This window comes from Podarcis erhardii (genome assembly GCF_964252035.2).
Source record: "Podarcis erhardii genome assembly, chromosome: 14".
Taxonomy (NCBI): domain Eukaryota; kingdom Metazoa; phylum Chordata; class Lepidosauria; order Squamata; family Lacertidae; genus Podarcis; species Podarcis erhardii.
The window spans coordinates 18,416,184-18,440,085 of NC_138503.1; the positions used below are offsets into that span (position 1 = coordinate 18,416,184).

Consider the following 23,902-nt stretch of genomic DNA (forward strand, 5'->3'; position numbering starts at 1 on the left):
AGGCTATAAAGGGAACTGGGTATTTTATTGCTACAAGAAGGTCTTACAAGAACCATTGGACTAGATATGTGTGGGCAATTTGGCTCTTTGCAGTTCAGGCTTCTTTTGAAACACCACTCAGGGGTTCAAATAAACTGCATTTACCTGTGGGCCATTTCCTCAGGGATGTGGTGTGGCCTTGATAGAGCAGCGGGGACTGCGTCAGTGCCCGAAGTCCAGTAGCAGAGATTGTGCTCTTCCCTGAAGACGTTGGTGGAGTCATACCTAGGAGACGTGACAAAAGATATTAGACACAAACCCTGGTCGGAGGTTCCAACACTTCTGGTAGCTATGTAGTATTCATATGTGCAAAATGGCAAAAACAGGGCTTGGGTTAAGTTGAATAGATTAATCAACTACAGCTTGATCCTTCCTTTGAGCATGTAAATGCAACCTTCTGTTTACTAAATTCTAAAATACTGAAGGAAAGTTAAGACATATCTAAACGACTGGTCGACATTTTGGTAATATGCAAATTGACTGTTTAGTTATCTGCCTTTAATAAATTAACAGAACAATCCTATGCAAGTTTACTCATAAGTCCCACTATGCTCGATGGAGTCTACTTCCAATGAAGTGTGCATAGGACTGCACCTTAAAAACATCTGATCCACTGATAGCCCTTGACACAAGATGTGTGTTGCTCCCAAACTGCTGGGGGGGAAGAAATACCACTAGCTCATTAGGGAAGCAATTAGACTTGTTTGTCAACCCTGTAAATTGCAATGCAGATTAATGGTGCTGTATAAATTTGGCATAATAGTGGGAATATTAATTTTAAAAAAAGACAGTAGTAAGTAAGTTGAAAGTTCATAAAAGCAGAGCTGGAAGAGATTACGTTTTGATTCAAGGCCCTTCTCAAAGGCATGACCTTTGGATCTACCATGCCACAACCAAGCAGGTACACTGTTGAATGGTTCCTGCAGCTGGGATTTTTTAAAGACTGAGCCATGCTTGGTGTGTTGGTAGGGCTGGCCAGAGGGTAATTCTAGAGCAATAAAGGTATGTGTGGAAAGATGCAAAGGAGCCTTTTCTCTGTTTGCATCCTCTACTCTTCCTTTTCACTGTAGCTGAATTTCAGTCCAAAATTACCTGAAATGCTGAAGACCTCCTCTTGGTCTTCCAGTATTGTCTTGTTTAAGGATGCTACACCTTTTCCTGTACTCAGCAGTTCGGCTGCATACACTGCCGTGTTTGGGTTGCCTCTCTTTGGGCAGTGCCTTTTTTTCACTTCCTGGCTGACTTCCTCCTCAGGAGACATATGGCCAAAGGGCCTTTTTTTGAACTTAAGGCCAGGGGTCCCTCTGCAGCTGCTCTCGTCTCCACTGGGCTCTGCATCGCTGCAAGGCGACTGGTCCTCAAGCCTACAGATGCCTTCAAGTTCAAAGTCCCCCAAAGGCAGTGCTTTATTGACGCCAAGAAGGTCAGAAGCTCTAGTTTCCCCAGCCACCTCCACATGCCTCTCGCTTTTGCTGCGGCCCACAGTGGCCCTTTTCCTTCGCGGCCAGTCCTTGATTGCTTCAGGGGTCACTTTCCCTTTATGCTTTGGAGAAGGGGTCCAGGGAAGGCCTACATTGCCCTGGGATGGGGAAGTGGAGTTGGGGGTGCAATGAGTTGGAGTGTACGACTGACATATATAGGTCTGCCCCCCGCCCCCAAACTTCGCAGGGGTACTGTGAGCGGATCGATTACAAGATGGCGAGATGGAGACGGTTTCCAGTTTCCCAGAGTGCCTGCCGCACCTGGTCACGGAAAGATCCCCTGCAGCAAGATTGCTTTCATCTCCTTTGGGCTTTCCAGACTGCAAATGAGACTGAGGATCCAAAGCTGGCCCAGAGCCAACCCTTTTAATTCGGAGCTTGGGCAGGCCAGAAGCTTGCATCTCAAGCTCAATCTCGTAAGTTCGTGGGCTCGTTGCAAGAGGCAGAGTGTGAGCAGTCCTAGGTGTGCTGAATGTTGCCCCCTTCTCGGGCTTCCCCAGCCGCGCTGCAGCCTCCCGCTGCCTTCTGTCTGGGGTGTGACGCAGTGAATAGGCACTCGAACCAGACTTTGGGGTTTCAGGCAAGGAGGCCTGGTCACACGCAGGAGGGCTCTGGAGGAGCAGAGGCTGCAGACTTACTGCCTTCTCCCCTGGCAAAACTGTACCTGGGCCACCCTCTGCTTCAGAACTGCCAGTGGCGAACACACTGGTTAGAGAAGAAGCATCTAGGCGCTCGCACAGAACCACAGCATCTGGGAGAAGCATGTGGTCCTTTGTGGAGAGCTCAGGAGGCAGGTGTCTTTCTAACCCCCTCCTCTTACTTGGAGTCCTCACTCCACGTCTCTTCACAGAGGGGGTGCTCTCTGCTTTGGTTTTAGCAGAAAGATTCAAGTTGGTATAGCACGGATGCTGCTCGGCAGGCAGGCAGGCAGGTGACTGGAGGGCTTTGGCTGGGTACAGGTTTGTGACCCTCTGGTGTTTCAAAAGAGTCTTTTGGGGAGTATAAGACTTCCTGCGCAGATCCCAAGTCCCAGCAGGAGAAAGTGTGGATGTGGCTATGGCATTTGGGGGTGGGCTATATGGCAATGAGTTAACATCGGGCATCAAAACAGGATCACCAGGTGGGGAAAAGGTTTCACTAAGCTTGGTGTTCTTTGGACTTGAAGACGGTTCTGAAAGTCTGCCTCTGAATACCGCAGGTGTCACTTCTGACACCGGAGAGTCCAGCTCCAATGCTGAAAGTGGCTCTGTAGGTTGTTCTGCCTCAAGAGGCTGTTTCTGAACAGAAGCTGGAGAGGCAATTCTCCAGGCAACTCTCAAGGAGCGCCTTGGGGACGGCAGTTGTGAGAGCCACGTTCCTGGTGAATTTGATGGCAATGGAGAGAGCAGAGCAGCTGCCGAACAGGAACCACTTGCAGGCGAAGCAAATACATCATCAGGCCCCTCATCCCCTGCCTGCCTTCCAGAAGATTTCAGCTCTGCTGCCTTGTGTGGGGAAGAAAATATTTCCTTCATGAGAGCCGTGCGTGCAAAACCATCCCCTTTCTTTTCAGTGGCTTCAGGCAAGGACTTGCTCTTCTGTCTACAAGGTGAGAAGAGATTTCCCAAACTTTTGGCTGTACTATGCTTTGGGGCTTGGCTCTTTTGGGGGGTCTGCTGTAGCTTCTCCAGAAAAGTTCTTCTCGGTGTGTTATTAGGGGGACTTAAGAGCTTCAGGGAAGACCGAAGGGATACTTTCCTTGGTGTCTGTGGAAGGAGAGTGAAAATGAGTAACTGCTTTTGTCTAGGACTACAGTAACAGAACAGGCTACATATTGAGCTTAATATCATTTCTACTTACAAAATCACTTATGTATTTAACTATTGACATTACATATTAAGGCTGTACACTAGTAGTGGGAAATTAAGAAGGCATGTAGACTAGATAAGTAGGTATGGAAAGAAACATAAGGCAACAATTTTACCTGATAAACAAGCTCACTGGAGGCTAAAGTTTTTCTTCTTGTTCTGGGTGAGCCCATCATCCCTTCAGAACCAAACACATCAAGAACTGCTCCAAAGAGAAGGCTCTTTGGGGACTGGATGGCTTTTTTCACAAGAGGAGATGCCAAGCCTGTGAAACAAAAAGATAGCAAACAGTCCACACAAGTGTCAGCTGCTGTAGCCTCAAGCTTTTAAGGCAGCATGTTCCTGGCTACCCACATTGGCATGAACTAGTTAGTAACGACAAACCGAACATTTCCAGCTTGTAGATGTCTGACTAAATGTATGACTGACTTGCTACACTGAGACCATGCCATACAAACCTTGGTCTCTGCGGTGACAAAGTGGAATAATTACTTTCAGCAGCAACAACAAGAAGTGGCAGGTATTTCCTACAACTGCAACTGGAAGGACAAGTTAGCATGCAGGGACAGGTTAGACCTCCCTTTTACTATCTGCTTCAAATTGCCCTCTATCATGTACAGTGGTATCTTGGGTTACAGACTCTGTTAACCCAGAAATAGTACCTCGGGTCTTTGCTTCAGGATGAAAACAGAAATTGCATGGCAGCGGGAGGCCCCATTAGCTAAAGTGGTACCTCAGGTTAAGAACCATTTCAGGTTAAGAACAGACCTCCAGAACGAATTACATTCTTAATCTGAGGTACAACGGGTCTTATGGCAGACATATGAATATCACTAGCGGACTAGGAGGCCTGTAGAAGGAATGAAAGTAGGATTAGGACCCAGTTGATTGTTCGATAGACGGTCATTTTCTGTACCAATCCATCTACCACTGAGAAGTGGGGCTGTCTGCCTCCAAGGAAATATAGGGAGAGTAGTTTTAGGTTGTGGTACCGTACCTGTGGAAGACCCTACCCAAGGAGGCTTGCTTACCTCTCCCTTAAATATTCTGAAAGAAAGGATTCAGCAAGCTCACCACACGTTGTTGTGTGTTGCTGATTTTGTGCGAAAATCAGTCTGTTTGAGAAACGAGCATCTATCATTTTTTATTATTATTGGCTAATCAATTTGTTTTGATGGAGAAAGATAAGGGAGCTTGAACATCCAGCAGATGTAGATTAACATCTACTTTGCCTTTAAAAAATACCTTTTATTTATAGAGTTTTTCATGACAGTACAACATCAAACAAGCATTAGAAGAAAAGTACAAAATCTCCCAGACAAATAAACAATAGAAAAGTTGCAGGTAGCACAAATAGCACAGTAGGAACACTCAGGTAAAATAAAGCAGCATCTACTTTGCCTCTGACTGAACTCTCATGTGTTTTCAAGCCAATCTTGTAATCAATCCCTGGAACCAAAAGCAATCTGTTGCTTGCTTCCATACCTGTTAAATTGTCTTGTACATCAGGTGCTTCCGACTGCATTTGCTGTACACTCTTCTTGCTGGGTTGAGAGCAGTAGAAGGAACCAGAGACTGCTCTATCCTGTAAAAGTTGCTTGATCCGTGGACTTCTTCTTAATCCACCTTTGGGTTTGTATGTGGGAGAAACAAGGTTTGTCTTTAAACTCACAGCCATATAGTACCAAGTCAGTGCCATCAATAAAGGGGAATCTAAGAACTGGTGCTGCAACTCAGCATTTTGTTGTTGTTGTTTAGTCATTTAGTCGTGTCCGAGTGTTGAGATGATAAAATGGAGGGAGAATCAGTGATCTTCCCAGATATTGCTGGACTACCACTGGCCATGCTGGATGGCTGTGACTGATGTTGGAATCCAACATGTTCCCCATACTCACTGTCCAGAACTCCTTGAACAAAAGGTAGGATAAAAATGAAAAAAAGAAAAAAAAATGGAATTCTTGCCACCTTCTGCTCTGTTAACAAGTGAATTTAAGCTACAGCCAAAGGAGCCGGAGCTGCCCAAACATGCAAATAAAAAGGTCACATAAAATCAATACCTACATGCTATGGCTTTTTCAGGAGATTCTTCTACAATGCCAACTTCAGATCCAGGGTCTGAATTCCTATGAAGGAAACACCGCTTTTAGAAGTTCAAGCACAATGACAAAGGACATCCAAGCGCAGAAAGCTACCCAAAAAAGTTCCACTTTCTACCAAAAACAGTAAGTTGCTTGATCAGTGAATCTGGTGCCTTCACTCACCGGCCTTTAATCTGCTTGTGCAGCAGCCGCCTGGAGATCTGCTTGTGCAACGGTGTTTCTGCCACACTCTTGGTCAGCAGTTTGAGATTACCTGAAAAAGACCAAAGAATAATTATTGTAAGGTAGCAAGTCTGCACAATGACTTGTGTTGTGTAAGCCAGGTGAGGATAACATATTTAAGGTTTGAAGTTTAGAAGGAAGTACTTTTTCAGACTGCAAACAGCTTCAGCCCCCCCCCCCCCCCGGTTTTTCCCTTCCCTGGTGTTCCATACTTTTCCATACTTTCCCACTTACTCCTTTTGCCCTACATAAGCCAAGACAAGTAGTGGGACTTACATTCCAAGGCACCACACATTTAAGTGAAATTGTGTATATCTGAAATACTATTGAAAAAGCCTGCAAACACCCTGTTCTGCCCGTGCCTCATCCCCTTTTTGATGTTTTTGGGTCACTTCTGGGTTTGGAGCAATGAATGTGTTGCACACAGATGGGACGCACACACAACAGTCGCTGCCCGTACAGCAAAGCACTCATTTAAGTAACTTCTCACCTAGAGTCATTGACACCGAGAGACAACGGGACTGCTCAAGGTGCCCCGACTATAAAATTGGAGAAATTGAGAGAGATATAGCTGCCCTGGCAGCATATCTCTTCTTTCTCATATCTAAAAATGCAAGAAGGGCCTTTACACTGGCCAGAAGCCCAGCTCTGCCCTCGCCGGTCCTGGAAGGAGCCTTTAAAAAAGTCCCATAAGCTCAGAGACTTTGCGCCTGTTCATTGGGGGAGGTAGGAAGCCCAGAGCACCTGTTCTTTAGATGTCCCTTTTATGAAGAGGCACGTAGCAAGACCACTGATCCCCTACTGTTGAGGCTCGCTGACCTCCTGGAAAAGCAAAAATTCAACCTTCTCCTGTTAGGCAAAGATCGGAAGACGCCCTGGATGGTCACCAGATCCTGTGTACAGATCTGTAGGCGCAGACCATCTCTCATCTCAAACTAGTTCATTAAGAAAATCCCCAAACTCGGTTCTATGGGTGACTCTGGGTCAGCTCCCTGCGGTAGTTTATAGTTGTACATTGTTTTTAAATTTATTGTTGTACATTGTTTTAATTGCTTGTTTTCCTTCTGTGACTGTACCCCAAGAGTGTTTTATAAACTGGTCTCCGACCGTAATAAATTACCTATCTATCTAACCTCTCACCTCTTGCACACTCCTTAGCTCGTTTCCGCCTGTTTTTTAAACCTTCTACAGCTGATACAGACTGGCTTCGAGGAATCTTTGATAGGGATCTTTTGCCTGGAGGAAGCATTTCTTCATTGAAGAGGTTCCTTCGTACCTTTGTCACTTCTGGAAGCATCAAAAAGCCAAAAGAAGTTTTGATTGCTGTTCACAAGACAAAACACTCTGGAGAAAATATGATCTTTTTGTGCAGTTCAAAATCCAAGAACTCATATAAACAGTCAGATTAATTTTTTTCATACTTAAATATTTTTTCTTTGTTTTAAATCCTGGACACACAGAGAACCAAAAGAGAGATGCTAGGTTGTATCCAACTAAATTCTATCCTAAGTAGACCCATTGAAATTAATGGGCTTAGTTAGTCATGTACATCAATTTCAGTGGCTCTACTCTGAGTAGGATTACCATTGGATCTAACTCTCAAGAAATTAAGAAGATCCAGAATATGAATCACACAGAGCCCAAATGCATCGCTGCTGAATTGAATCACATATCCTGTTGAACGCAGTGGAAATACGAATTGCTTCTCTCCTCAGATTCCAGCAAGATTTTACACAGCATTTATACTTCACAATGCACAACCTGAATTAAGTGATACATTCTGGATTACTATCGATAGACACTAGGGACTCTGGCAATAAATACACATTTCATGGCACTTATTGTTGGATCAAAAGTTTGGTAAATATAAAATTATTTCCATCCTCATAAGCCTGGACAAAGCTTTTAAAACATATATATGGATATTCTTTAAATAAACCAATAAAGGGCAAGCACTGTGCCAAATTTGAGAAAGTCAGCTTTAGTGGTTAGTTTTGGGATGGATTAAAAAAAAGGAATAATTGAATTTCTCCTAGTGTATTGTGGGCAATTGGTCTGAAAATTGAGGACAGGAGAGATGCCTCTGGGGAAGAAACTCACCAAATTGCAAACTAATAGGTCCACGAGTAGGTGGATAAATGCCACTTTATACAGACCTCTTGCTTCACCTCTTGACAAGCCTGAAATCCCTCCAAGGGGTTAATCTGAATCAGATCACATCCCTACCATCTAGTTCTCTAATAAGGAAGGAAGAAGCAGCTTACCTTGCACTGCCACTTTCTGTACAGATGGTACTGATTTCACATCAAGGCACACATGAGAGCTGTCCTAAATTATTAGAATATAGTATTAGAATGATTTCAAAATTACATCTATTTATAGGTACAGTGGTGCCTCGCAAGACGAAATTAATCCGTTCTGTGAGGCTCTTTGTATAGCGGTTTTTTCATCTTGCAAAGCAAGCCCATTGACAGCTTAGCGGATTAGCGCTATTAGCGTTTTAGCGGATCAGCTGATAAGCGGCTTAGGAAAAGGGGGGAAAAAGGGGAAAAAACCCGCAGGAACTCGCAAGACATTTAGTCTTGCGAAGCAAGCCCATAGGGAAATTCGTTTTGCGAAGCGCCTCCAAAACGGAAAACCCTTTCGTCTAGCGGGTTTTCCGTCTTGCGAGGCGTTTGTCTTTCGGGCACCACTGAAATGGGGAAAATATAATGCCGGAAACTGAAATCCATTTATTTAGAAAAGGACTTCCCTTCGTTCCAGTGAAAACTAAATTAGTGCAACAGCTTTCCATATAAAGGTGTTTAACAACTGAATTTCAGAAAGGCTATTCAAACAGGCATAGAGATGCAGGAGTTTTACAGCTGCTACATGCATTTTCTGGTTTTCCAGAAAGATATTGCCGGGGGGGGGGGGCATTACCTTCCTAGTACGGTTTCTGGGTACTTGAGGAATCTCTATTTGGCGAAAGTTCTGCGATGCTTCTGTTACACTCCGGTGTCTGGCCAGCGTATTCTTTCTAGAAGTACAAAGTAAAATCTTGAGCAAGGCGCACAATACATTTCAACAATTTTTTTAAAAAGTTGGGGCTTTTCATGCAGCCACCTTGAAGGGAAGGTTCATTGTTTTTAACACGAAGTGACATTCTCCCATGCTGCCCTCAAGGTAATCTAACACCAACAGGAAGCCCACATGGACCCACCTTTGAAATGTTTGCAATCTCCTTTGATAAACCTCAGATGGAATTTCCTTATTTAGAAAGAAACTGCAACCCAGTATAATTTTAATTCAATGCCATTTACGCCTTGCAATACCTTTTCTTGGCAGATCTGGTGCGTAGTTCTTCCAGTTGTTCTGCATCGGTACTTAAGGAAGCTGTTCTGGAAACAGGAACTGAGGATGCAGAAGGAGGCAGGGATGGAGTTTGGCTCTCCTGACTGAGGGAATCGTCACTGAAGAAGTCTGCTGGCAGGACAGAGGCCAGCTTTGGGGGAATCTGTGTCCCCAGGCTGTAGTACAAATCCCCAAGGGTCTTTGGCATAGATTCCAGGTACCTACAGAGACATCGTAACACAAGCATGCATCAGACATGCTACTTACCAAAGACTCTAACCTCTGTGAGATTTTGTTACCAGATTCTGCACCCGACTTTATTATTAAACTTGCAAGCTCTTGCTTTTAAGCCTATGGTTTCAGTTGAAGAAGAGGGGTGGTTGTGGCAATAATGGAAAGCATACAAATCTGCCATAAAAATAAATCAATCAGAAGGCATGTTCACTCACTACCAGCCCAATCATTCCCCTTTCCCAACTGAGTTATGTTTCCTTCATTTGACAATTTAGCCCAGCCAGGAAGTTTTCACACAACCAAGTATCCAGCTGAGCAACCAAAATACTTCTTGTGCCTTCAGTGGATTAACAGTGCAATCTTAGAATCATAGAACCATAGAGTTGGAAGGGACCCTGAGGGTCATCTAGTCCAACCCCCTGGGTGGGCTCGAACCACCAACCTTCTGGCTAAAAGCCAGACACACTGACCCATTGTGCCACCTGAGATCTTCTGTATGTTTGCTCAAAAGTAGGGCCAATTGAAATCGATGAGTAGAAATCTTAACCAGTGAAATAAAGCAATATACCACCTACAGATTTGTTACACACTGCTCTGATATCTCTAATGAATTGATGGTATATAAATATGCTTACAAGTGAATAAACAAATTTACTACACTCTATCAAGTAACAGTACTGCCCAAGTACTCTGGTCTATATTTGGAAACTTCAAACAAACATCAACCAAAAGAAACCAAAGTATTATTTAGATTAAACTCAGTGAAATTCATGGGCCTAAATTGGTCATGTCTCTTAATTTCAGTGGACCTACTCTGAGTAAGACTAACGTTGGATGCAACCCCAAATAAATTTGTAGCAGCTAGAGAAGAAAAACACACCCTAAACTTAATTTGAAACATCCCCAGCTATTTAAATAGTGAGAAGTTGAAATACAGTCAATTTTGTTTTAATTCTGGTTCAGGAAGGCTGCAATGAGCCTAAGAATGGTAAACATAAAATACTGGCAATTCAGACAACCAGCTCTTTAGCTCATGTTCTGCATTAATAGTCATGCAGCTCTCAAGTCCTCTGCATAACAGAATTTGTTCAGCCTTCCCTGCTCCACTCATCAGTTTGTAAATGAATGAATAAAATTATCCAGCACACAAGAGCACTTACGTTTCTACAACTTCTTCCAAAAACCTGGCGAGGTATCCTGGGTCTTCAGTCAAACACAAAATCCGCAGCATCTCTGTCATCTGCAAGCAAGTTGAGTGGCAAAAAATTGGTCAAGGGTTAATGATAGCAGGCCAGTTCACATGTAATGCCAGGCCAAAGCATGATTTAGCGTGAACAAACAAATGTGCAGTTCTGCTGTTTCCACTATGGCCTCATTGACCTTTGTTCAGATATAACCTAAAGCCAAACCTTGACTTAAGCACAAATGAGCAAACATGCAGGTTCCTGGAGTGAACACTATGGTTGCTGTGCTCCTTTCCTAGACCCATGCGATCCAGGGCTAAGTCAATGTTTGTTTGAATACATTTTATCGAGGCTTATGAAGAAAAATAAAAAACTTAGTATCATTTTTTTCCTCTTTTTGTCCAAACTAAGACTTAAATCTTACAATAAAAAACATAAAGAGAAGTGGCGAGGGAAGGGAAGAAAGGAATAAAGAAAGAGAAAGAGAGAAATAAAGGAAAAGAAATAGAAAATAGATTAAAATAAATAAATAAATCAGAAGGTAGAGGACTTCGTCTGTCAGCTATATATAAACAATATTCACTTCATCTACTCCAATATAACACCCAACAAAGCCACTTTCTAAAAAACAAACCTTATCCTCATTCGTCAAATCCAAATTTAATTAATTTACTTTCTTTTTCATGCAAAATAGTCTTTAACAAATGTTAACAATGACTTATCTCCAATTAAACATGTCAACTGACATGTTTAATCGATTGGCATGGTTACGTCAATGTTTAAATTAGCAGTGCATCCCAAACCTAACAGACAAACGAAGAGTGGTACACTAAGAACAAACTTTGGTTACAAGCTTGTGACTTGTCTGGAATGAGATAAACCACGAGCCCGGGTTTGGACATTAACCCTGAGACAAACAACAGCTCATCCCTGCAAAGTCCAGCAGCAGCAAGACCAGGGAAAGAGTGCAATGGCAGTGATCTTCACACCAGGAAGCAGCACTTTTGTTCATTTGTGCTAAGCTATTGTTTGGTTCCATGTTATATGCTGGCCGGGTCACCAAGACCATAGTTGCTGCTCAACAGCAACTGAGATGTGAAGATTTCACATGCTGGCTGAGAATTGCTGTTTTCATCTTCTGGAACCCAGAGGCAAGGCTTGTTCATCTACCTCTTCCACAAGCTGTTCCATCCCATCTGTGCTGTTTTGCAAAGAAGGACACTGCAGGCACATTTCAAGGCGCAGATAGACCTGAAGCTGACACCTATTAAAGAGAGGGAGAGGGAAATATGAATGGAAGAGAAGGTATGCCCTGCTGCTAATTTTATATCACCTCCTGAGAGTACAGTGGTACCTCGGGTTAAGTACTTAATTCGTTCCAGAGGTCTGCTCTTAACCTGAAATTGTTCTTAACCTGAAGCACCACTTTAGCTAATGGGGCCTCCTGCTGCTGCTGCGCCACCGGAGCACGATTTATGTTCTCATCCTGAAGCAAAGTTCTTAACCTGAAGCACTATTTCTGGGTTAGCGGAGTCTGTAACCTGAAGCGTACGTGTCAGGGGCTCAGGAGCAGAGGCACAGGAGAGGGAGGAAATGGAGAGCGAGGGGGAGGAATCCGAGCGAAGCACAGGAGATGAAAGTGGTCCGAGGGATTCTATGAGCCTCTCCAGCGAATCGGAAGATTCACAGAAGGGAGCGCCGATGGCCAGGGCAAGGGGGGTGCCAAGGGGGAAACCCCAGAAGGAAGGGGCCAGCGGGGACTCCCAGAGCAGCAGTTGGAAATCAGGACCAGCTTCCCCACCAGAGCGCAGTGGGGGGGAGGAGTCCCAGGCATCGGGACCAGTGTTCTCACCACCAGCGAGAGGAGATGAGTCAGGATTGACCACGCCTCCATCGGAGAGCGGGGAAACGGTCAAGAGGAAAGTTACCGGCTGGGCGCGCGCGCCAAGTTCAAATGTACAGGCGAGCGGCACAGCAGGCAGCCCGGATAGGGAGCCACGTCCTAAAGCCCGCCGGAAGGAGGGGCAAGACTCAGGGGGGTCAGCGTCAGAAGAGTCCAGAAAGGAGGAAACCCCAGGGGGCAGAAGGACCCAGAGGAGGAAAGAACAACGGAAGAGGTGGAGTAAAGCTAGAGTCTTAAACTGGTGTCTAGGAGGCGGAGACTCAGATGGAGCTTCGCCGGTCTAGCTTCTAAGATGTAGAGTTGCACGCTGCGGTTTGGAAATGGAAACTAACCTTCAATAAAGACTTTTATACGTTATTACTGGCTAGCGTTGGTCCTCTGTGAGCTGGGACCTGGAGGCAACTCTGACAGTACGTAACCTGAAGCATATGTAACCCGAGGTACCACTGTAGTAGCAACATTAGCAGCAGGAAGAGCTACAAATGTTTCCAACCGGTGCCTTCCTTGCTGCCACCATCTTCCTAAAAGCTGAGCATGAGGCACACGTTATTGTTAAGATACCATGGATAATGACTGGTATTCTGGTTTGTTAGTGCAAGGGTGATATCTGCCTATCAAAAGCAGTATACAAACATTGTAAAACAGATTAACATAAAGTGATTTTGCAAGGTTGTTTACACATTCAGCATATTATCTAGGTGGTACACACCACTACGCAAAGCTATCCTTGAAAATTAAAACAAAGGGTAATTGTTATTTATGTAGGAAAGCGTTCACTAGTGAATTCCTCCACTACTGCACAAGAGAATTTGGTAAGGCAATCTCTTCAGCACTACAGCAATCTATTCCACAATTATCAGAACAACCTATCTGGGAAAGTAATAGCGTCTCGTACTCTCTGACTTTGATTTCCTTATCAGGATCGTTGCCAAGCTGCTGACGGAGGGCTTTGCTGGTTTTCAGGAGATTGCTTCGGATTGTATCCACACCAGCTGCCTGTAGATTTAAAATCAGAAAGCATGTAATGCTCCGAGGACAGACAGCAACTTTAGAAGCAACGCAATGAAATAATAGCTGAACTGTTTAATTGCAAGGGCAAAATGAAATATTTGAGCGGACAGAATGATCAGTGTCAAGGAGACATTCAGGAGCAACAGGGTTAAGACTTCTAGGGGGTTTTGTGTTAGGATATAAAATGTTAACACTGGATCTTTTCCTTCAGGCTTCCTACCAACTTCAGTTTCTTTAAGTATTTCCTAGGTTCAGTGCAGTTACACCCAGCATGTAAACTCAAATAGCAATGGACAAACAACTAGGTTCAAGGATTAAAGGTTTTTAATTGATTTATTAAGAAAAGGGCATGTACAACACAAAAATGTGTATTTGCCACTGCTGGCAAGATTTAGCACCAAACCAGATGAGACATTAAGCACAACCATGCATGTAACATGCCATCTAATTTGACCTTAGCAAACACACTGATTCTCACCAGGAAATATATCCCAACACTGGGAATGTTGCTACTGTGCTTGAAGCACAATTCCTGCAATTTATTGCTCTGGATTAGGGTGGGGAACCTTTAACTCTGCAGATGTCGGCGGATCACAGATCCCATCACCCCCAACCGCGAACCATACTGGTTGGTGCTGATGTGAGTTGTAGTCCAGCAACAGGTTCCAAAACTCTGCTCTGGATGAATAATCTAGGACTGAGCTGAAAGGGACCTCCTTTTTGTGATGAAGTATCTTGGTTTGTGCAAGAACAGAATCCTTGTTTTGATTATTAGAGGGCCTGGAGGGAGGAATGCAAACCGGCAAAAAAGAAAAAAGAAAAAAAAACCAGCAAAATTTCCCCAAAGCATGTTGCCAAAAGAGATCAATGGATGGTATATTTTACAGCAAAAGACATCTGTGTCCCACAAAGTTGTGCTCATTGCAGGCACACAGAGCTATGTAAAGAAAGGCCTCATTGGTGCTGCTGCCTGAATACCCAGTATTTTCTTCCATTTCCATTCCAACTCTAAAATGGCAATGAAATCGCCTCATGTTTTAAGAACCTGTTGTACATTCTCCCTACCCCCAAACCCCTTACGATACGTTTATATTTAAATGGAAAAGCAGGCATGTCTAGCTACCCTACCTCATTTGATTTCTGCAACGCATTAACAGCTGCCACCGTCTCCTGGGCATACGCAAATAAATTCTCTCCGCTTGTCACCGCCTTCTGGTAGTTTGTAGATATAAAAGAAAGCATCTCCTCCTCAGTCCTGAAGCCTACAAAACAAATGCACACATAGGTAAACCAAAGTGTGTGTGCGGGGGAATCAAGAACTTGCCATGAACAGTTCATGCAATCAAACACTTAAAGAATAATACTAAAGGATTATTTGAAACACTTATCTAGGTAAAAGAAAGGAATGGCCAGGGGTCTATCTAGTAGGTAAAAGAAAGGAATGGCCAGGGGTAGCCACATGGTGTCCTCCAGGTGTAGATGGGACTTCAATTTCCATTACTCCAACTACTGGGCCATGCTGGCTGGGGCTAGGGGAATTCAAGTATGACCACAGCGGGAGGACACCGTGTTGACTACCCCCGGGGTAGGCAACCATAAATGCTTTTTCCTTTTTTTTAAAAAAATAAAAATTTATTAAAGTTTTTGTTTTAAAATTTGGAATATTCATTTATACAACCTTAAAATATGTGACTTCCCTTCTTTTTCCATGGTTCATTTTACACAGCATAAATCCCTGCTGATTTTATATAAACTAAACCATTCAGTATTCCATTATTACGTCCATCAAAACATGTTTACACTGTTGAATATTTCTTAATGCTGCCAGAGTTTTCAAGTGTAAACAATTTCCCCCATATATTCAATAAACTTTTTCCAATCTTCTTTAAACAAATGTTCTTCTTGTTCTCTTATTCTGTATGTTAGGTCCGCAAGCTGCACATATTCCATCAGTTTAAGCTGCCATTCTTCTTTGGTTGGGACCTTGCTCGTTTTCCATTTTGGATCTAACAAAACATGGGCTGCAGTAGTGGCATACATAAATAACCTTTTATGACCCTTGGGAATTTCAGTCTGAATTATCCCCAACAAAAAGGACTCTGGGGTTGTTGTTTTTTTAAAGGTGCTTTTAAACATTTTTTCAAATGCATTATAAATTATTTCCCTATACTCTTTTACCCTTTTACAGGTCCACCACACATGAAAGAACGTTCTTTCATAAATGCTTTTTCCAATGAGGGAGCAATAAAAATGCAATTCTACCATTGCAGGTTTCTTATACCTTGGCTCACAAATTGCAGTAGTCCCCATACTGGTGCCACCAGTAGCAAGAAATACTCCACAATTCTACTACGTTTAGAACAGTGCCTTCTACTCAGGCTTATAGCTAGAATATCCTAATCATTTTTCTTCCCCCTCTACTTCCAAATCCATTGCAAAATCCATTGCTTCTCCTACAAAGCCTCTCTGCACTCTCCAAAAGACAGGGCAGGCAGAGGACTTTATCTTGTACATACCTATCTTGGTTTTCTTTGCTTCCACCCTTTCTTCCACTTTATCATTGAATCTTCTCGGTAATAGCTTTTGGGAAACATTCTCACTGACTGGCATCTCTCCATCTGGCTGGAACTTTTGAGCCTTTACATTCAGCCTTGCAGCGTTTAGCATTTGAAGGGAGCGAGGCATGGTCTTCATTTTTTGCCTAACGGGAGTCCGGGGAACTCCGCCTGCTCAAATCAATAGACATAGGCATAACTTGGAGTTAGAGAAATCATAGTGAACCACATCCAACAGAAGAAAAGAATACCACATGCATATAAAGCAGAGCTTTTTAAAAAAATAAAGTAGAAGCAGCGTGTTTATTAAAGCACAAGAGAGACAGCTATCTTGAAGAATGGAACAGAGGGTGGACAATTGACAGTGGAATGTGCATACGTCTCTTCCTGTGATCCCGCTGTTGGGATGTAGCAGAGATGCCAGAGGCTTTCTTCTGGTAAAATTCAGACAGACAGTGGGTAAGTTCCCTTTCATGATTTGGAGCCTCCTTTTCCTCAGCAGAAGACCCTGCCTGCAGCAACCTGTGTAGGGAAAGATTACTTCTGTTTATAAATCTTATTTTGACAGCAAAAGCAAAGATTTTCCTTTCCACTACAGTTGAAAGCTTGCAATATGTAGCATGTCTAACTAGCTCCGCTGAACTCTGCAAGTCTTCCTAGTCATTCTAGACCTGAGGCCAAACTCTGGTCTGAATAGGACATATTCATTCATGTTGAAATGTGAAGCTCTGAAAACCGTATCTTTTTTATTCAATTTTAAATTTGGTCTGTATTACTGAGTAAATATTATTTTTGCTCATTACTTCATAGCTCAGTCTCTACAATGAGGTTGGGACCACCTTCATGGAATGCTTGCTAATTCAGTCTAGGCTGCTGCATTGTCATTTATTAAGCTCATGTTAGACTTTGAAAAAATTAACCGGACACCCGTACCCAGGTACCCAAGCCCGATTCTTATCAGCCAAGTGCCACCGGGGAACTTTGAAGAGTTTTTGCCAGGGTGCAGGCACAATAAAAGCCTTATGTTTTCCCCCACTCCGACTCCCTGCAATCTTGAGGCCATAACCCAAGGCAAGAATGGGATGGGACCATTTCTCATAAGAACCCTCCCTCAGCCTGAATAAGTGGTCATCAGAACCTCCCTCATATATCTGTACCCTCACCCATCTAAGCAGGCAGTACTGTTTACTGAGTAGGTCTATTTCACCACTCAAAACTAGGTATTCATTTCAAAACCACTGAGACAAGCTATAACAACATAACTGTAACACAGAAAATAATCTATGTGTTTTGATCCTCACTAAGAAGCCTTCATGTTGTCTGTCGCCCAGGCTTTAATAGATGCTTAGGATTATATAATTCTAATTTTGCATTTATTTAACATGGAAAGATCATGTGAAGAAGAAAAAAACTGATAAGGCATAGCCAATGCAAATACAGTAATACGTTGGTTGACGAACGCCTTAGCAGTTGAACGTTTTGGCTCCCGAACACCGCAAACCCGGAAGTGAGTGTTCTGGTTTGTGAACGTTCTTTTGGAAGCTGAACATCCGGCAGTGCTTCCTGCAGCCAATTGGAAGCTGCGCCTTGGAAGCCGAACGTTTTGGAAGTCGAACAGACTTCTGGAATGGATTCCATTCAGCTTCCAAGGTACAACTGTATATTTTGTAAGGCTGATTATAGAATCCTCCACATCACAGATCTGCTCTTCCTGAAATTAAACTGGCTTTGAAGGCAAAGCAAAAAAGAATCACCTGAATGATTCCATCAAGTGAGAACTTGCTCCACAGAGGTTTGAGAAAGAGTACCAGCCTTCAATCACGGCAGGACTCCAGGGGTGGGTGCAGGACAGCTCCTGCTGTGCCCACTCTGGAATCAGAGTTTCTGCTGGGTCTGCAAAGACAGAATTAAGGCATCCAAGAATGATATCGTCCGCAGTCTATCCCACAGTTAGGAATGAAGTTGCTGCAAATGTTATGCATGTTTATTTAGTTATTTAACTATTTATTATACCATACTTTTCTTTAAAACCAATACTTCAAGGTGGTATTTTATTTCATTTACTTAGAAATTAATCCCCCAGAGTTCAAAAGACCTTATTTTCCAAGTCATCTGCATACAATTCTACTTTCCAACAATATGGATGAGTCTACAGCAAACTAACCAGAGCAAAGATTCAAACACCCCACCCCCCAAACACACCATAGACATTAGATACACAAAACTGCTTTAAACAGGCAGGGCATCGCTGTTTTAGATCAGTGGCTTTAAAGCTATATTCCAGCAAACACTGGAGTTTCTTGGATGGTTATCTGGGGTTTCTCAATGAGAAGTTCTGATTAAAGATGCCTTTCTCCTCGTTACCAACCTTCCCCTGCAATGTGCAGCTGCAAGAGAAGGTGGGTTATGTTTTAAGGGCATGTTTCTCAATTCAGATAGGGCACTGGTAGTGGAGAACTGAAGGGAAGCAACTCTGGTTGATTTCTGTTGGAACTATGGGACCAAGGGCCATTGGGAGACTACATCCCCTTCCACCCAGGAAAAACATCATGGCAAGGGGAAGACCACTCTGGCCCCATCCACTGACCAGAGAAGGAGCAGCTGTAGGGAGCTTGCTCTCTCCCCACCCACACTCTCCTGGAAATCACTTAGCTCCAACTGAACAGCTGAAGGAAGTGTGCCTTGGCTCCAGCCAGAGAGAATTCAGGGCTGAAAAGTTGTGTGTCTATTATGTGTGGTTATAATCCATTGTAAACCAGTTGATTGAAAGGTAGGCTACAAATCTAAATAAATAAATAAAACAAAACAAGAGGCACAGCAGGCCTGAGGATTCCTCAGCAGATGAAACAATATGGGTGAGGTTCGCTGGAAAGTTCTAAGCAAGCAAACATGTAAACGTACCAGAATTTGCCAGATCAAAGTCATCACCAACTTGATTTACCACGCTGCTCACGATTTCTGGAAGGCTAGACTCCTCTTTCGAAAGATTCCCTTCTAGAGCTGTTGGAAGGAAGGCTCTCTCAACTTCTGGTGCTCTCTCGGCACAGAGTATAGAAAGAACTGCAGTGCTATTCGAGGTGGGAGAGAAAATCCCAGTACAGGGACAATAGGCCCCAGATGGAGACACTTCAGCAACCTTTTAAAAAGGTAAGGAAGAAAAAAAATATATCATGTAGGCAGCTCTACCTTTGCTCAGAAAGGAAACACTATTCAGTATTCAGAACAACCCTCAGTATTTGTAGTGCATAGACCAGAAAACATGGACCACTTGAAAACTGTTCAGAATCTTGGTAAATCACTTAATGACTTTTCTGTCTGTTGTGGAAAGGGTAATGCACTCTGTGCTAGATGCTGTAGGATATGTAAATGTATTTTCATAGATACACCACACACTACCTGAATGAAGGTCTTGGATCACTAGCAGTTCACAGACCACAGTATGATAATCCCTGGACTAGAGAATGGTGCCAAAATATCTGATTCAGCTCTATATCTGAGGTTTCGCAAGGTGCAACTCTGGCTAATACAATATATCCCCTGGAAAAAGTGATACATGTACTACTGAACGCTCAACAAGTAGAATGAGTCATAAATGTGACAAATAAATATTGAAAACTAGTTAGCTCTTCACAGCTAAATGAGAGTTGCTATTTTGAACAGACACAATCCTTACCATGTGTAGCCCTTGTGCTTGGAGGGATTTTACAAATTGCTGAAACAATGAAGTCTCTTGGACTGACAGTCCTGACAGTGTGCTCCGCAGTATCCAGCTCTGTGTATGAAAGTTCCCAGCATGCACTGCATTCCAGCTGCTCATAGTGCATTTCAGAGTAATAGTGACTGGACTTTTGAGGTGCCTCTGGCTTAGAGTTAGAGGCTCTAAAGCCACACCACAGCTTTGTGCCTCTTCAACTCCTGTTTAAGGGAAAACACAACCGTTAAGGTTTAAGAGCTTTTAAAATGGAAAAGAAATAGTTAATTAAAGCAGGAAATAAATTATTAATTAACTGAGAACTCAACGACAATGGAAAAAATAAAGAGATTTACACTTTATTTACTAGGTTGAGAAGCATAGAACTGATCCTTATACCTAGGAATAGCTTCTCACAACTTTAGTTGAGACAAATGTTAGTTTAACACAGCAAGCCCCTTTCAAAAATAATACTAATGCAGGTATTACATTTGCTGTCTCTCAGTCTTCTTATAAGGATGCTCTCAGCAACAAGCTACATGTTTTAGCTAAAAGATTAACAATCTCACATTTCAGTTAAGACTCAAAACAGCAGCTTTCCAGAGTTCATTGTTACCCTAATTGTTTGCTGAAGAATTTAGAAACATCTGCAGTTGGGAAACGATTTAATTGGTCAGTTTGAAAGTAAAACTACTTAAAAGAATAAAGCAGGGATGGAGATCCTACAGCACATCTCTGGCCACTTGTCATGCTGGTTGGGGCTGTTGCAAGTTGGAATCCAACAACATCTGGAGGACCACAACTTACCCAGCGCTGGAATAATGTATCCTTTTCACAGCACTTGAGCTGTACAGAAAAGGAAAAAGTAGTACTTGCTGGCTATAACCAGGCATTACTTTCATTACCATCATTATTATCATCTTCCAAAGCAACTACTCTATTCCGAACTTAAAAATGGAAAGTGTCATGCTGGTGGTCAACAACTGGGAAACGCTGGCCTGTGAGCACTCCAACTGGAGAACAGCCTTTACCAAAGGTGTCATGGGCTTTGAAGATGCTCAAACTCAGGATGAAAGGGAAAAACGTGCTAAGAGGAAGGCACTTTAGCAAACCCTCACCGTGATCAACACCAGCCCGGAAACCTATCTCCCCACTGTGGAAGGACGTGTGGATCCAGAATTGGCCTCCACTGTCACTTACGGCCTCACTGTTAAAACCGTGTTTATGGAACACAATCTTACTCGGCTACGAGTGATTGCCAAAACAGACTTTCATTACCATCAGATTTAAGGTACAACACTCCTTCTACATGAGGGAAGGACGCTTGCAATGAGGAAGGCGAGGTAAACAGGCAGTTCAAAGTTGAATCAAAAGGCAGGGTTGTAGTCCATGGTGTGAATGGTTGCCCAGAGGACACAGGCTCCATAGGAAAGTCAGGGGTGCCCCCTGTACAGTGGTGACTCAAACACTGAATTAAAGTCTCAGATGGCAAGATGTTGCCCCCCAATAAGCACATAAGTTCAACCAACATCCAGTAGCCAATGTGGTCTGACGTTCCAAGAAGCTGAAAGAAGGCAACAGAAAGGCTCAGGTTAGTGATATTAGTAAGATGACCAAAGGCTAATGATAAAATGTATTCTGTCTACAAGCAGAGAGAAAAGAAATATTATGGTCTGAGAGATTTAAATTATGCAATTTTTGTTATTAAATATTGCTATGAAAACAACTGCTCAGTGCTAGTTGAACACTTGCCTCTGGTGATTTGTTTTTGTTTTTAGCAAAGAACCAAGGCATATATATTAAAAGCAGGCTTCTAAAAAGTTACCTCCAGGCAATCAGGGGAAGCATCTGAAAGACCACCTGCTTCCCTACACACCCTAATGGGTCTGAGGTTCAGCAGGAGATAGCTCTGTGCATGCGTATTTGTGTATGTAGCCAAGTGCTGTCATCTCTGTTGAAGAGAACGGGTAATCCACATGAACAGAAGCTCTATGCACATCTCGTAATGTGGACTGCACACTTATACAAGCACACCCTTGTAGTGTCACTATCTGTGAAAACCAGAGGAGCATAATGGGTTGTAGAAGATATTACTGGACCCTGACCAGTGAGATCTGGGTTCAAATAGTAATTGAGGCATAAAGCCCACAATATCACCATGGGACCACTAATCTCTCTCTCTCTCTGCCTAACCTATATTACCAAGTTTGGGAGAGGATAAAATGGCAAGCCCAGCATTTGACACTATGTGCTTCTTTGGGGAAGAGAGGGAAACAAACACAATTAGCAACATGCCACATAAGATGGCAGGGTAATCATTTGCGATGCAGCATTCCTAATGATTAATTCTCTCATATTACCTTGAACCAGTCAGCAGTGTCCACCCAATACAATGAGATTTTCTGGTTAGCCATCATTTCCCGGATTCTCTTAGGGATGAACTTTTCTGTCAGATCACATGAAGCAAGCAGTTCATCTGACAAATGAGTAGGACTTCCAGAAACAAATTGCAGCAGCTCCCTCTGGGAATGAGGGCAAGGAGAGAAGAGGAAAATAGCATTCACGAAGCCCTCAGAAGGAATGTAACTCCCTGGAGGTTTGTTCAGGGTCACAGTTAACTTGCTTTTCTGGTTTCTCAACACTGGTTTGGATGGAGAAGCAATTTCAGGCCGGTCCCACTGATAGTCAAGTAACGATTCTTTCAGTATGTTCTGAGTGAGTGTGGCTCGGGGTACCGAGCCAGATGACTTTGGGTTGCAGTCCTGGTTTCCAAACTTTGCATCCAGCTCCTTCTCAAATTCTTCCCAACTGCGGGATCCAAGCTCACGGAAACTGCCCACTCGCGAAGTTCTGCCCCGGGCGCCTGAGGAGTCAAAGAACTTGAAGCCCCACCGGATTTTAGCTAGGCCAAACTTGCAGCCCAAGTAGTTCAAAATCCTCAAGGTGCCCAGGTGAAGATGAATCTTCTGCTCAGAACTGGCAGTGTCCAACAGGAAAACCACATTGTAGGAGCAAGTCATGACGCTACGGAAAGTGCTTTCTTTTTTTTGTATGGTGTCTGCGTTCCGGCAGTCCAGGGCGGAGCTCACGAAAATGCAGCAGATTACTGTAAACCAGCCAGCAATCTAAGGAGGAACCCAGCTCAGCCTCCTTGCCTTAGCATCCCAAGGCTGCTCCTGGATACACTTCCTTAAGAAAGATTAGCCCCACTGAAGAGGCAACTGGGGGACCTTACTTCCAAGCAAGCATTCTTAGGGCCAGGCTTGTAGCCAAACTGAGTTTTCTATTCTGCCTGGGACGCCAAGGGAGGGTGAAAAGACGTTTCCCTTAAGATTTAAGCCCTGTTGCCCCTCCACCACCCCTCCTCCTGCATTAACAAACCTCCCCAGCGAATTCCTCTCACGCCCCTCACTGCCACCTTCTCCCCCCAACCCTCCCTAAAAGGGGGCTCTTAATAAGAATAACAGCTTAATACTAAAGGAGCACTGCTATTTTCGATTCTTAAAAGGGCCCCACTAGCTTCTCTAAGCCCCCTCGGGGTCAACCGCTCCACAGCTTCAGAATAAAAACAGGCCCCCGTTTCCTATGCCGCCGCCGCCGCCGCCGCCATTATCTCCTGCGCGCATCCCTCAGTCGAACTGCTGGCGCGCTCCCCTCTCCGCTCTTCTGATTGGCTTCAAGCCGCCTCGCGGCCTCCCTCGCCATTGGCCCGGGTGGCTTCCTAGGCTCCGCCCCGCTCTCGCGAGCTCCTTCGGACTCCTGTTCTTCGGACTCGACAGCGCTCGGCTTCTTCTGATTGGCTAGCTCCTTGAGTGGCGGAAGAGCGGAATCCCTCCCCTCTTCATCTAGGAAGACGTCGAGGCCGAACTTCCGGCTAAAAAAAATAATCCTGCCGCTCTGGACGTCTCTCTATGGAAAATCAGTTCTTAGGCCGGAAGTGCCGCTGCCCAGGGGGTTTTGCCTGTGCCAGTTGCACGCTTACCTAGGAGCAAACCTCACTGAAGATCTGTATAATTTTCTATCCCTGTTATTGGCCCTCCAGATTACTGGGTCGTCGGTTTGCTTGGCAATGTTTTGCCTCTAGGCTGTTCTAGGCATTCTATTTCTTTGGTTTTTCTCTCTCATGCCAGCTTCCTGCTTCACTTTCATTGGCCAATAGCTCTGGGACGCGAGCTCCCATTGGCTGGTCATGGGGAGGCACAGATTGGACTGTAGGCGGAGTTATTTTGAATTTAAATGTTAAAGAGTTTGCATTGGAGGGGAAAGGAGGTCACTGGTGGGTGGGGAGTAATAGCAGAGTCTG

General features: G+C 43.8%; 1 protein-coding gene across 4 annotated transcripts in view; it reads right to left on the reverse strand.

The window, feature by feature from the left end:
- Window positions 1-23,902, reverse strand: part of TICRR (TOPBP1 interacting checkpoint and replication regulator) — a 48,045-nt gene that overhangs the window by 1,082 nt on the left and 23,061 nt on the right. For 2 of the 4 annotated variants that reach the window (XM_081838633.1, XM_081838634.1), the window contains 20 exons: window positions 20,878-21,163; window positions 19,582-19,823; window positions 18,810-19,044; window positions 17,663-17,801; window positions 16,288-16,430; window positions 15,870-16,079; window positions 14,482-14,615; window positions 13,238-13,338; window positions 11,610-11,703; window positions 10,416-10,495; window positions 9,003-9,242; window positions 8,611-8,707; window positions 7,953-8,016; window positions 6,829-6,975; window positions 5,629-5,719; window positions 5,429-5,490; window positions 4,853-4,993; window positions 3,484-3,632; window positions 1,132-3,265; window positions 145-264 (listed from right to left, as the gene is read on the reverse strand). In XM_081838633.1, the coding sequence (XP_081694759.1) occupies window positions 145-264; window positions 1,132-3,265; window positions 3,484-3,632; window positions 4,853-4,993; window positions 5,429-5,490; window positions 5,629-5,719; window positions 6,829-6,975; window positions 7,953-8,016; window positions 8,611-8,707; window positions 9,003-9,242; window positions 10,416-10,495; window positions 11,610-11,703; window positions 13,238-13,338; window positions 14,482-14,615; window positions 15,870-16,079; window positions 16,288-16,430; window positions 17,663-17,801; window positions 18,810-19,044; window positions 19,582-19,823; window positions 20,878-21,163 (4,909 nt within the window). Of the gene's footprint in view, window positions 1-144; window positions 265-1,131; window positions 3,266-3,483; window positions 3,633-4,852; window positions 4,994-5,428; window positions 5,491-5,628; window positions 5,720-6,828; window positions 6,976-7,952; window positions 8,017-8,610; window positions 8,708-9,002; window positions 9,243-10,415; window positions 10,496-11,609; window positions 11,704-13,237; window positions 13,339-14,481; window positions 14,616-15,869; window positions 16,080-16,287; window positions 16,431-17,662; window positions 17,802-18,809; window positions 19,045-19,581; window positions 19,824-20,877; window positions 21,164-21,959; window positions 22,922-23,902 lie in introns of those variants that run through there. The other 2 variants (XM_081838632.1, XM_081838635.1) reach the window with 2 other exon arrangements.